The 13,137-nt window shown below is 39.7% G+C and overlaps 1 protein-coding gene across 1 annotated transcript in view; it reads left to right on the plus strand.

Moving 5' to 3' along the window:
- Positions 1 to 209: 209 nt before the first annotated feature.
- LOC106583491 (DENN domain-containing protein 2D) overlaps positions 210 to 13,137 on the plus strand; it is a 29,693-nt gene continuing 16,765 nt past the window's right edge. Inside the window, exons 1-6 of the mRNA XM_014167729.2 lie at positions 210 to 620; positions 3,861 to 3,959; positions 7,018 to 7,178; positions 7,718 to 7,830; positions 10,185 to 10,254; positions 10,337 to 10,414. Coding sequence (XP_014023204.1) covers positions 3,869 to 3,959; positions 7,018 to 7,178; positions 7,718 to 7,830; positions 10,185 to 10,254; positions 10,337 to 10,414 — 513 coding nt within the window. The 5' untranslated portion in view covers positions 210 to 620; positions 3,861 to 3,868. The remainder of the gene's footprint in view (positions 621 to 3,860; positions 3,960 to 7,017; positions 7,179 to 7,717; positions 7,831 to 10,184; positions 10,255 to 10,336; positions 10,415 to 13,137) is intronic.

A 13,137-nucleotide genomic window follows, 5' to 3' on the forward strand; every position in this document is an offset into this window, starting at 1 on the left:
ATGAATGTCAGTCTTTAGTGCAGTGTGAGAATATACATTAGTTAGCTTAATACATCACCATATGAGAGCCTAGAGGAAACATGGATAGGCAAAATAATATTATACATTATTTCCATATTCTCTGAAGCAGACCACCCTCCCTAATTAATTAGACAACGCGCCCTCCAATAGGCTTTAAGGAACCTTTGGAAAAGGGCGTGTCAGTGTCCCCTTTGGTCACACATCTGACGTGGGTCATGGTGTCTGTCAAATTAGTTTTATTGTCGTCTCGATAACCTGCGTACGGTTCTATTCTATCAACACATTTAACCGTAGGCTACTCACGCTACACATCAAAGGAACTGTGTTGTAAATGAAAGTTTCTGGATAAAGAGAGCTCAGGGTTTAGCTGTCTTCCACAAGTGTTCATCAGCAGAATGCGGCACATCTAGCACTGAGAGGAATAGAGACGGTTCCTGGAAATCGATTGCATGTGTGCCGGGTAGTTAGTTAACAAGGCATTTGAACAACGGGTTGCGAGGTTGCTTGCTTGTTTATCTGGTGTGAAAGACGGCAGATATTGAACAGCGACTAAAACGTTTTGGGAACTTTAAGCAACTGATTGAATTATTCCGCGGAAAGTGAGTATTTGCCATTGATATACTGTTTATTTTTCTTGCTGTAATGGTTGTGTATATCAATAATTTTCATACCTTTTTGTTTGTCTAATGAAAACTGTACATATGATATGCTTGTTAGACATAGAGACACCTTTCACATCAGCATGTATTGATTTTCCATGGTTACAATAGTAGGCTATTCTCAACTATACTCAACATTGCTCCAACTGTTGGCAATGGCATATAGTTCCACCTGTATATGTTTTGTAAATGGCTATTGAAAATGTGAATAACACTAGAAGAGTATTGTAATGTGCCATATTCCCATTACATAGTATGGACATCATAAGTGACTGAAATAATGTATTTTTACTTGCACCCATACAGAGCCTTCAAAGTATTCACGCCCCTTTGACTTTTTCCACATTTTGGTGTTACAAGGTGGGATTGAAATGTATTTAATTGTAATTTTTGTCAACGATCTACACAATACTCATGTCAAAGTGAAAGAAGGGGGGGAAACGCATCTCAATTACATAAGTATTCATCCTCCTGAGTGAATATGTTACAATCACTTTTTGGCAGCGATCACAGCTGTAATCGCTTTTTGAGTAACTCGGAGCTTTGCACACAGGGATTGTACAATATTTGCACTTTATTTTTTTTATTTTTTTTATTGTTCAAGCTCTGTCAAGTTGGTGGTTGAACATTACTAGACAGCCATTTTCAAGTCTTGCCATAGATTTTCATGCCCATTTAAGTCAACTGTAAGTAGACCACTCAGGAACATTCAATGTTGTCTTGGTCAGCAACTCCTGTGTATATTTGGCCTTGTGTGTTTAGGTTATTGACCTGCTGAAAGATGAACTTGGCTCCCAGTGTCTGTTTGAAAGCAGACTGCACCAGGTGTTCCTCTAGGATTTTGTGACTTGTTAAGTACATTTTTACTCCTGAATTTATTTAGGCTTGCCATAACAAAAGGGTTGAATACATATTGATTCAAGATATTTCAGCTTTTCTTTTTTAATACATTTGTTAAATAAATAATAATTTCACTTTGACATTATGGGGTATCATATGTAGGCCTGTGACACAATCTCAATTTAATCCATTTAAATGCAGGTTGTTACACACAAGTCAAGCGATATGAATAGTTTCTCAAGGCATTGTATGTCAGACAGGGATGATGAGAGGTCTGTGAGACTGATGGTGAATTATTAAAGAGGAAGCGTAGATCTCCACAGTTAAAATCTCAATGGCACCAAGGCCAACTCTCATTTGTTACTTACTAGAAACTTTTTCACTTCCGTGTCTGTTTTCTTTCAGTCACTTATGTTTGGCCCGTTTTGTTATGTTAGAGGGTCTGAAGGAAGATGCTTTACTCTTAGCTCAAGCCAAGGTGTAAGGTTTGTCATTTGGAATTGTTTGACCTCATGGATTTCTGCTTCAACAGCCCCTATGCTCAATCTGAACATAAACACGTGTCGCTTGCGGTACCGTTTTGGAAGCATGAGGACATTCTCTTTCAACGAGAAATCATTTTCAAAAAATCCAAGGTTAAATTGATACACGCCTTGGTAGAGTTAGTGTTCCCACACAGCCATATCTCCATGTAACAGCTTGTTTACGGAAGACGAGATGACCACTGCTAATTAGCCTGCTCGGAACACCTGTGAAAGCGTGACTCGAAGTGTACTTTCATCAGATGGAGGCACCCATAGCTGTCTGGATCTGTGCAACACTTACTGTATCCGTTTATTATAAGGTTTCTTTCTCGCTGATGAAAGATGAGGGCCATATGTTTCGAAAGCCATATTGCAAGTGACGATTATTGACGTTTCTAAACCTTAAAACACAGTGTCGGGATCATAGTTCACATGAGCCCGTCTTGGGCAACACTAATGGCTGAGAAGTGTAGGGAGAAGGCAGAAGGCCGCCTCATCAAACACTGAAAAAACAAAACAGAGTAAGCTTGTTTTACGGTCTGAAGTTCATCTACACCTTTTTCAATCTTACTGAAGCACTCACAGATTTAAGCAATCAATCCAGGGCTACTCGGATACCTATGAGTAAAATTATGGCTGTTGATGACGACAGGAAAGATGGATTCTTACTAACTACGCCATTCTAGATGGCTATCTGTTACAGGATCTGACTGTAGTCATTCTTACTAACACACTTTTTTTATATATTGAACATAGGGACTATGTTCAAAAGGTTACCTAAGTGCGTCAGGGCAATGACTTTGAAAAACAACTCACCAATCTGGTGCTACTGGTTCAGTGACAGCTGGCTGGGAAGAATGGAACTGGATTTTCCAGAGACAATTTCAGATGTCTGGCATTAGTGTACAATCACAATACATTAGACGGTACATTTTAAATACACACAAAGAATATTATAGTGCAATCCACATAGTCTGAGTTGGATCACTGTCTTGTAGGGATTAATCAGAGTTATTACCATACTGCTATACCTTACCAAAAGGGCTGTGCTAATACCTATCCAATTCTTTCAGATCCACAGTGATTTGTTGTAATGGAAAGCTGGTCATATGACTTGTTCAACTTCACCTGAAATGCCTCCTGTTTACTCCGACTATACTGTCAGGCTTGATATAGATCCAACCTCCACAGAGTAAATGCCATTACAGATTGCTATCATATATATATTGGTATGATACACCGTGAGTGTTGAATTACAGCATGTGACCTGTTAACTCTTATCCACATTTTTGTCCTGGCTTAATTGATTTGAAGGCTTGTGGTTTAGGGGCTGAATAAGTGGGAAGTGTTGTGCTTGATCTTTCAACACAAGTTTAAGCAGTCTTTCTTACCTACTTTCAAGTTGGGAGTTCTCTCTCTCACATACTCAATCTCTGTCAACCAAATGTTTCTGTATTTCTCTCCCTTTGTCTCCTTCACCTCTTCTCTTGGACTCTCTCTCATGTAGTTTTCAACCTACGGTCTGTGTAGAGGGCATCAACAAAAGATGACACATTCTCATTAATGACCTATAGGTCAATTTCCTGGTGTCAACATCCTGTCCCATAACTGTTGTCTGAGCTCAACAGGAAAGGGGTCATTTTTTTCCTACTATCCATCACTTACATGATAACAATCACTGAATAATCCCCTCCAACCTTTTATTTCTAATCATAAGGATAAGTGAAAGTAACTCAAGGGGCTTTCCACCATGTTGACATGCTACTTTCTATCCTCTTATCAGTCCTTCACTCCCCTGCTCTTCCTTCCTCTGCAGGTGCCAAGATGTCCGATGAGCTTGATGCGGGGGACCATGGGCCAATGAAACGGCTCAATACCATGTTCTCGTCCCTCCAGGAGAAGTTCCACAGAGACCGTGAGTGTCTTGTATAGAAGTGTGTCTGTTCCGTTTAGGGCCTATAGTGACTTGGGGTTAGGGAAAATGGCTATGGGTTAAAGTGGAACTGAGCCCAAGTGTGTGTATAGAACACAAATTATACATTATTGGAAAAGGTTAAACACAGAACTCTAAGCAAACAGACAGTAAGAGGCAAGCATGAATCATGCTTATCATGAACTAAACATGCCTGTCAAGCATACAAAGATTTGGCCTCGACTGCTTTGTTCCCCTCTCACTCAGGCAAACCCATTGGATTCATAAAACAAAGGACACCTCTTATAAACACTTATGAAACAGGCACATTTTCCTAAATTCACTTATTCTGGAGATATGTGAGGAATTCCAATTTTTGAGAGAACCAGCCTAATGCTTGACCATGCTGGACATTTTTCTCAAATAGACATTGTTTAGTAAAATACAGGTCCTGGTATTTGACAGTGTGCATATCATCTATTGTGGCAGGTCATTAGGTGTGTCAGTGACCATCTAGCCTTAATGGTTCTATTGTGGCTTAACTGGCGTTGTTAATGGGTTCCCTTCTTCCCACGGAGTCACGTGGTAGAGGAAGGTACTTGCCTGTCTTTCAAAAAATGGCACAGTCACACCGGACTCTCACTGGTGGTGGGTAACAAGTAGAATCCTCACGTTGCCTAACGAATCCTCACGTTGCCTAACGAATCCTCACGTTGCCTAACAGTGTGGGCGTGGCTCATTTCCTGCAATTCTACACATTTTGTCTTCGGGCTGAGAGAATTAGTTTTAAGTGAATTTTCTGAAATTCTACAAATTTTCCCATGGCTTATGCCATGTTCTTATGCTGAGTGATTCAAACATTGTAACAAAATCAATGGGGACCCCATACAATGGAATTTTAGATTCTCCCGACTGTCTTTTTTAAATCCTATTTTTGGAGTAGTGGCAACGATTTAGCTGCAGTGGCCTGTCACTGCTAAATGAATATATGGGAAACACTGCTGTGTCATTTTCTACCCATCTGGCCACCACTACCTGTCTATGACAGACCGCCTTGTGTCAATGTGGTACTTCATACACACAAGGGAGAGATTTGACTACATTTTACATTTACATTTTAGTCATTTAGCAGACGCTCTTATCCAGAGCGACTTACAGTAGTGAATGTATGCATTTCATACTTTTTTTTTTTTTTCCCATACTGGTCCCCCGTGGGAATCGAACCCACAACCCTGGCGTTGCAAACACCATGCTCTGCCAACTGAGCCACATGGGACTAAGTGGGGACATTTTGTTATTCCCCACAAGATCAAATACTATTTCTAAGGGGGTTAGTTTTTAGTGTTATGTTTTTAGATTAGGGGTTTGGGAAAATAGGGTTTTGAATGGGACTGAATTGTGTCCTCTGAAGGTTAGTTATATAAGACTGTATATGTGCACATCCGTGTGTTTTCTCCTCTTGTGGTTTCGGTTGGTTAACAGTGTTCGTCTTAGTTCTTTAGCGCTGTGGTTTCCTTTGAGTATTGTGTGTTTAAAATCTGTACAGCATGGTGTAGGCATCCTCTCGAACTACACTGAACAAAAATATAAAGGCAACAAAGATTTTAATGTTACAGTTCATATAAGGAAATCAGTCAATTGAAATAAAATCACTATGCCCTAATCTAGGGATTTCACATGACTGGGAATACAGATATGCTTCTGGTCACAGATGCCTTAAAAAAGAGGTAGGGGCATGGATCAGAATCCAGTCAGTATGTGGTGTGACCACCATTTGCCTCATGCAGCACGACACATCTCCTTCGCATAGAGTTGATCGGGCTGTTGATTGTGACATGTGGAATGTTGTCCCACTCCTCTTCAATGGCTGTGTGAAGGTGCTGGATATTGGCAGGAACGGGAACATGCTGTCGTACACGTAGATCCAGAGCATCTCAAACTGGTGAGTATGCTGGCCATGGAAGAAGTGGGATATTTTCAGATCCCAGGAAATGTGTACTGATCCTTGCAACGGGGGCCGTGCATTATCACAGAAACTTGACGTGATGGCGGCAGATGAATGGCACAACAATGGACCTCCAGGATCTCGTCACAGTATCTCTGTGCATTGAAATTGTAATTGATAAAATGTATTTGTGTTTGTTGTCCGTAGCTTATGCCCATACCATAACCCCACCGCCAACACGGGGCTCTCTGTTCACTACGTTGACATCAGCAAACCGCTCTCCCACACGACGCCATCTGCCCGGTACGCTTGAAACCAATATTCATCTGTGAAGAGCACACTTATACAGCATGCCTGTGGCCATCAAAGGTGAGCATTTCCCCACTGAAGTCGGTTACGATGCCAAACTACAGTCAGGTCAAGACTCTGGTGAGGACGAAGAGCACGCAGATGAGCTTCCCTGAGACTGTTACTGACAGTTTGCAAAAATTATTCTGTTGTGCAAACCCACAGTTTCAACAGCTGTCCGGGTGGCCAGTCTCTGATCCTGCAGGTGAAGAAGCTGGATGTGTAGGTCCCCGGCTAGCGGGATTACATGTGGTCTGCGGTTGTAAAGCAGATTGTACTGCTAAATTCTCTAAAATGACGTTGGAGGCAGTTTATGGTAGAGAAATGAAAATGTTCTGGCAACAGCTCTTGTGGACATTCCTACAGTCAGCATGCCAATTACACGCTCCCTCAACTTGGAGACCTCTGTGACATTGTGTAACAAAACTGCACATTTTAGTGGCCTTTTATTGTCCCCAGCACAAGGTGCACTTGTGTAATGATCATACTGTTTAATCAGCTTCTTGATATGCCATTATTCAGTATACTTACACAGTGCTAAATCCTAACTTAATTCTATTTTTGTTTTTTAATTATTCCATAAACATCAATGCATTATTTACAGTTATTTGGCCTACTTGACTAGCTACATACCAAAGTAAAATCTTCAGTTCCCAGCCGTGTGATGTTTGGAATGAAAAGCTGCCTTGGAGTCCAAGCCACAGTTAGTTGATGGTAGTGAGGTTTATGAATAATTGTCTTCACTGCTGTCTTCGGTCTGTCTTTTAGGGAGTGATGGGGATTCGACCCTGCCTCGGCCTACAGCCCAAGTGGTGACCTCAGCCCAGAACCAGAGTCACCTCTTCTTTGAGTACCTGGTGGTGGTCAGCCTACGGAAGAAGAGAGGGGAAGGAACGTACGAACCCCAGATCACATATCAGTTCCCCAAGGTCAAACCGATAGATATACATACATACATACATACATACATACATAGAGCTGAAGTCGGAAGTTTACATACACTTAGGTTGGAGTCATTAAAACTTGTTTTTCAACCACTCCACAAATTTCTTGTTAATAAACTGTAGTTTTGGCAAGTCGGTTAGGTCATCTACTTTGTGCATGACACAAGTATTTTTTCCAACAGTTATTTACAGACAGATTATTTCACTTATAATTCACTGTATCACAGTTCCAGTGGGTCAGAAGTTTACATACACTAAGTTGACTGTGCCTTTAAACAGCTTTGGAAAATTCCAGAAAATGTCATGGCTTTAGAAGCTTCTGTTAGGCTAATTGACATCATTTGAGTGGTGATCCTAACTGACCGAAGACAGGGAATTTTTTTCTAGGATCAAATGTCAGGAATTGTTTTAAATGTATTTGACTAAAGTGTATGTAAACTTCTGACTTCAGCTGTACACACACACACACACTGAGGAAGTATTTGTAATAGTAAATTAGCACTAATCTAAAATGTGTGTTTTAGCTAGCTAACATGAGGCGCTCTCAGAAAGAGGAAGAAGAGAAGTCCCTGAAAGCCATCCTCCTTTTCTGTTTCCCAGAGGGGGTGAACTGGGCCCCCCTGACTGAATACGCCAGGTACGTGCCATTTCTCACCATCTCTCTCTGCGCTCATCTCTCTCTCTGTTTCTGGGTCCCCCTCACTGAGCGTTTTCTCTTTCTCTCTCAACCATTTTTTTTTCAGTTCAGTGTCACACTTGGCTGAAAATAACCACACCTGCTTTCTCTTGTGTGTGCACATGCAATCACACCTGGGACAAACAATCACACACATCTACTTTCTTCATCCTCCCACACCCCCAACGCTCTGCAGAGTGTTTTCAGGATGTGGTGAAGTGTTTCCAGCGAGCTTTACATGAACCGTTCTATGACTGTATGCAATGTTTGTGTGCGACGACTGCAAAGCATCATCTGTCATCTCTTGCAAACAACCAGTGGTGGAAAAGCACCAAATTGTCATACTTGAGTAAAAGTATATATACCTTTTTTTTTTTTTTTTTTTATAGAAAGTTACTTAAGTAAAAGTGGAAGTCACCCAGTAAAATACTAGACAAAGTATTTGGTTCTTAATATACTTAAGAATCACAAATAAAAGTATATAAATCATTTCAAATTACTTATATGAAGCAAAGCAGACGGCACCATTTTCTTGTTTTTAAAATTTACAGATAGCTAGGGGCACACCCCAACACTCAGACATAATTTATAAAAGATTAATTTGTGTTTAAGTCTGCCAGATCAGAGGCAGTAGGGATGACCAGGGATGTTGTCTTGATAAGTGTGTGAATTGGACCATTTCCTGTCCTGCTAAGCATTCAAAATGTAACAAGTACTTTTGGATGTCAAGGAAAATGTAGGGAGTAAAAAGTACATTGTTTTCTTTAGAAACGTTGTGAAGTAAAAGTTGCCCTAAATAGTAAAGTACAGATACCCCCCCCCAAAACTACTTAAGTAGTACTTTTAAAGTATTTTTACTTAAGTACTTTACACCACTGCAAACAACCTAGCTTTGACCAGGGTCAGTGTTATGGTCGGGCCTTAGGGGGCCTTGCCCGCCCTACCGTACCTCCTTGCCCATCCAAATAAAGTATTTAAATATTGATCATAGCAAGCCTGTCTCTCAGTATGTGTAGCTCATGTATCTGATGCGATCTGGACTAAAAGAGTATGGCATGACGTAGATAAATGGGGCTACAGAAGGTGTAAGACAGAAGGTGCTGTTTCGGTTGATCGGATTCTATTTTGGACTAATGTTCCAAGGTAACCTACTTTTGAAGTGATTTGTTTTTTAATCCGATGACCTCATGACTGGTTGTGTTCATGCCACATTAAAAGGTAGGTTAATACATTTTTCCAGTTAAATTACATGTCGCTACTATAAAACCTCTAAAGCAGTCATTTGCTCATGACTTTAAAAAAGTACTACTCTGCCATAATTTAAGTCATGCATCCCCTCGTCCTTGGCTTTACCGAAATGCGTGTATATAATACACAGTCATGTTAGAATCTTAATATCACAAACATAACTGGTGTTGTAGACAGTTTTAGGAGGGCTTGTCATTTTTTTAAATGGTTTTCACAGGCTATAATATCGGATTAAACACATGATGTAGGCTGAAGTATGATAGGTTAGAATGGATGAGTTGATGAGCGAGAGGAAGCATAATTATGTAACCACCAATTGTGAATGAAGAACCGGGTGGGTCATTCTATTATATTCATCTATCTAATTATAATCTCAATGTTATATACTCTGACCTACTTGGAGTACACAGTGATTGTGTGTGTAATTTACAATTGCAAGAATACCAAGACGAATGGGTGCACTCATTAGCGTTGCTACAAAATCTGAATGAGAACAACTCCGATGGGACCTCCAGAGTGGTGTGGTGGTCTAAGGCACTGCATCGCAGTACTAGCTGTGCCACTAGAGATTCTGGGTTCGTGTCCAGGCTCTGTCGCAGCCGGCCGCGACCGAGAGACCAATGGTGCGGCGCGCAATTGGCCCAGCGTCATCCTCCCATAGCGCACTAGAGACTCCTGTGGCGGGCTGGGCGCAGTGCACTGTGTCAAGAAGCAGTACGGTTGGGTTGCGTTTCCGAGGACGCACAGCTCTCGACCTTCACCTCCCGAGTCCGTACGGGAGTTGCATTCTCTGTGGCTCAGTTGGTAGAGCATGGTGTTTGCAACAAAAAAAAATGTATGAAATGTATGCATTCACTACTGTAAGTCGCTCTGGATAAGAGCGTCTGCTAAAATGTTTTTATAAAATGTAAAAATGTTGCAGCGACAAGACTAACTACCAATTGGATACCACAAAATTGGGTTAAAAAAAATGATTAAAGAAAACAAATCATGATGACATCTGAGTATTCTTCCTCTGAGTACTAAGCACACGGGATCAACATGTTCTATTCTCTCTCTCTCTGCAGTGAGACATTCTCCTTCGTGTTGACAGAGGTCGACGGCAGTAGGAGGAATGGCTACTGCAGGAGGTTACTGGTAAATTATCCATGGTGTCATTCATAGGACATGAGAATTACTCTCCGGTGTTTAGTTTCTCATGGCATGATGTTTCCTGCAGCCCAGTGGCAAAGGGGCACGGCCTCCGGAGGCCTATTGCATCATCAGCCAGGTGGCCTGCTTTGGACTCTTCTCCAAGGTGAGCGGGGAGGGTGTCGTAATATTCACTCACTCTTTTTTTATTTCTTTATTATTACTAACTCATCCACGACCTGTCTCGTCCCCCCCTCCCCTTCAGAGGACACAAATATATTTGTTCAGCTTTTTTGCTACCTACATTTTACATAGGTGATACTTTAATATACAGCAATCACATAACAATAATACATTAACGAGCTCTTTAATCTCAGCCCGTCCCATCTATCACTGTGGACCACCCTCGTTTGGTTTCCATGTGCCATGTCTTTTGTGCTGTGATGTTTTATATCAATTTTGAACCTTTCTAATCCCATAGTATCCACAGATTGTGAGCTACAGATGAAAACCTTTCCTACGAGTATTATTATATTATTGATTGACTATGGCTTTCCAAATTGCCCAACACTGCTATTTGTAAGGTTAATTTGAAGTGAATATTTTTTTTTTATTCCTGAACCTGTTACCAGAAACGAGCTACATAGGGGCCATATCAAAATAAATGATCTAGTGATCGTCTGTTCGCAGCAAAATCTACAGAGCTTAGATTATGATATATTTTATAGCATTTTGTACAATCATTTATATTCAACAACTCAGTGTTGAATCAAATGTTTTGTTTCAGTTCATATACCATGTGCCATGGAATCGGGAAATGATAACATTTCTTTCCATTTATTTAGCAACCTGTGGCTCAGCTGTGAGTTTAAGTTTTTTTTTTTTGTCCTCAAATGAAACTGGTATTTCATTTGCCTCATCCATTTTTTGCGGTAATGCTGCAATCGGTTGGTTGTAATTTTGGATTGAGCAGACATTCCCATATATTTCCCATAGCTGCATATGACGTAACTCCAGTTTATATTATTAATAAATATAATGAAATCAAGTTTATTCATTTTTGTCTCAGTATATTTGAGTTTAACCATAGTACAAATATAATATTTTCTGGAGGATAAAATTGTAACCAGTTTTGTATGGCTTGTTTAAGAAAGGGCAATACTTTGAACAGTTTCATTTTCATTTGGTCGAAAGTTGACATTTGTAGAAAGGCAATTTAACAAAGGATGAGCCTGCCTTAAACCCAACTGGTTCTTCAGTAGATTATTAAGTATAGCTTTTAGTGAGGTTCACTACTTTTAATATTTAATCATTTTAGCCCCCAAACTTCTGTTCATTATATAAATAGGCACACTGAATTTTTCTGGCTTAGCGTTCCAAATAAAGTGAAGTTACTCATATGATTAAGTAAACTGTGATCAGACCAAATAGTTAATCAATGGAATTTTTCTATTGAAATTGATGTTACGTTCATTATCTTTTTAGATTAATACCAAGTATGTCTACTTCACCATCCGCCCATAGTATTGGTAAACTACAAGGTAGTGTAAACATTGTCTTTTAACGATCAATACATAATATGGTAATACTTGTCATAATTGGGTTTTAGTCCAGAGAGGCTAGAAAAGTGATCAAGCTCTCAATGGGACTGTAGGGATCCAGATTGCGGACTTTAGAAAAAAACTTGCGTCATCGGCGTCCTTTTTTAAATTTTTATTATTATTATTTTTTTTTTTTTGGAACCGTTCCCCAGATCTGTACCTCAACACAATCCTATCTCGGAGCTCTATGAACAATTCCTTCAAACCTCATGGCTTGGTTTTTGCTCTGACATGCACTGTCAACTGTGGGACCTTTTATATAGACCAGTGTGTGCCTTTCCAAATCATGTCAAATCAATTGAATTTACCACAGGTGGACTCCAATCAAGTTGTAGAAACATCTCAAGGATGATCAATGGAAACAGGATGCACCTGAGCTTAATTTCGAGTCTCATTGCAAAGGGTCTGAATACTTATTTAAATAAGGTATTTCTGTTTAAGTAAATACATTTCTAAAAACCTGTTTTCACTTTGTCATTATGGGATATTGTGTGTAGATTGCTGAGGAAAAATATTTAATCAATTTTAGAATACCGCTGTAACGTAACAAAATGTGGAAAAAGTCAAGGTCTGAATACTTTCCAAAGGCACTGTATGCTTAACATATTTTGCTTCCTCTTTCAAACATATCATTTGGTGAATCATGGATGACTCCGTCATTGGTAATGAGTTTCTGTAAATTATTTTTGGTAGCATTTCTATGTTGAACATTCAAGAAAAACGTAATGCATTTTGCACTTTTCCATCCAATTCACTTTTTTTTGTTATAAATTTACACTTGATATTTCTTGAATAAGTTCCTCCAAATGTTTTTCCTCTAACTTATTTTGTGCCACTATAGTACAGGTTTTTATTGCCATCTACCTGCGCTATTATTTCCTGTTTGCTTTTAGTCTTCTCTTTTGACCAAAACGGCTTTTGTTTTAATGAGTATTGTACTGAATGGCCTCAAAGTACATTTTGAAAGTCACATACAATAAGAGGATCTACTGTACCTATGTTATGCAGAAAAGTAAATTTATTAATGATTTTGTCTTAGTTAAAAACAAATTGTCATCCTGTAGGCTTTGATTAAATTTCCAGTGTCCCCCGTCCGCATGGGATTCTGTAAGAGTCATGTGAAGGCCAATTAGATGATGGTCTGATCGCTTTCTGTCTCCTATTAATACTTTTGATGCCAGGAAAAAATGAGATGAGGCAGTTAAGACGGCTAGCTTGATTAAACCTCCATGTATATCTCTCTAGGTCAGGGTTTTTCAGCCTCCATATATCCACTAGTTCAAATGTA

The sequence above is a fragment of the Salmo salar genome, chromosome ssa22 (genome assembly GCF_905237065.1).
Source record: "Salmo salar chromosome ssa22, Ssal_v3.1, whole genome shotgun sequence".
NCBI lineage: Eukaryota > Metazoa > Chordata > Actinopteri > Salmoniformes > Salmonidae > Salmo > Salmo salar.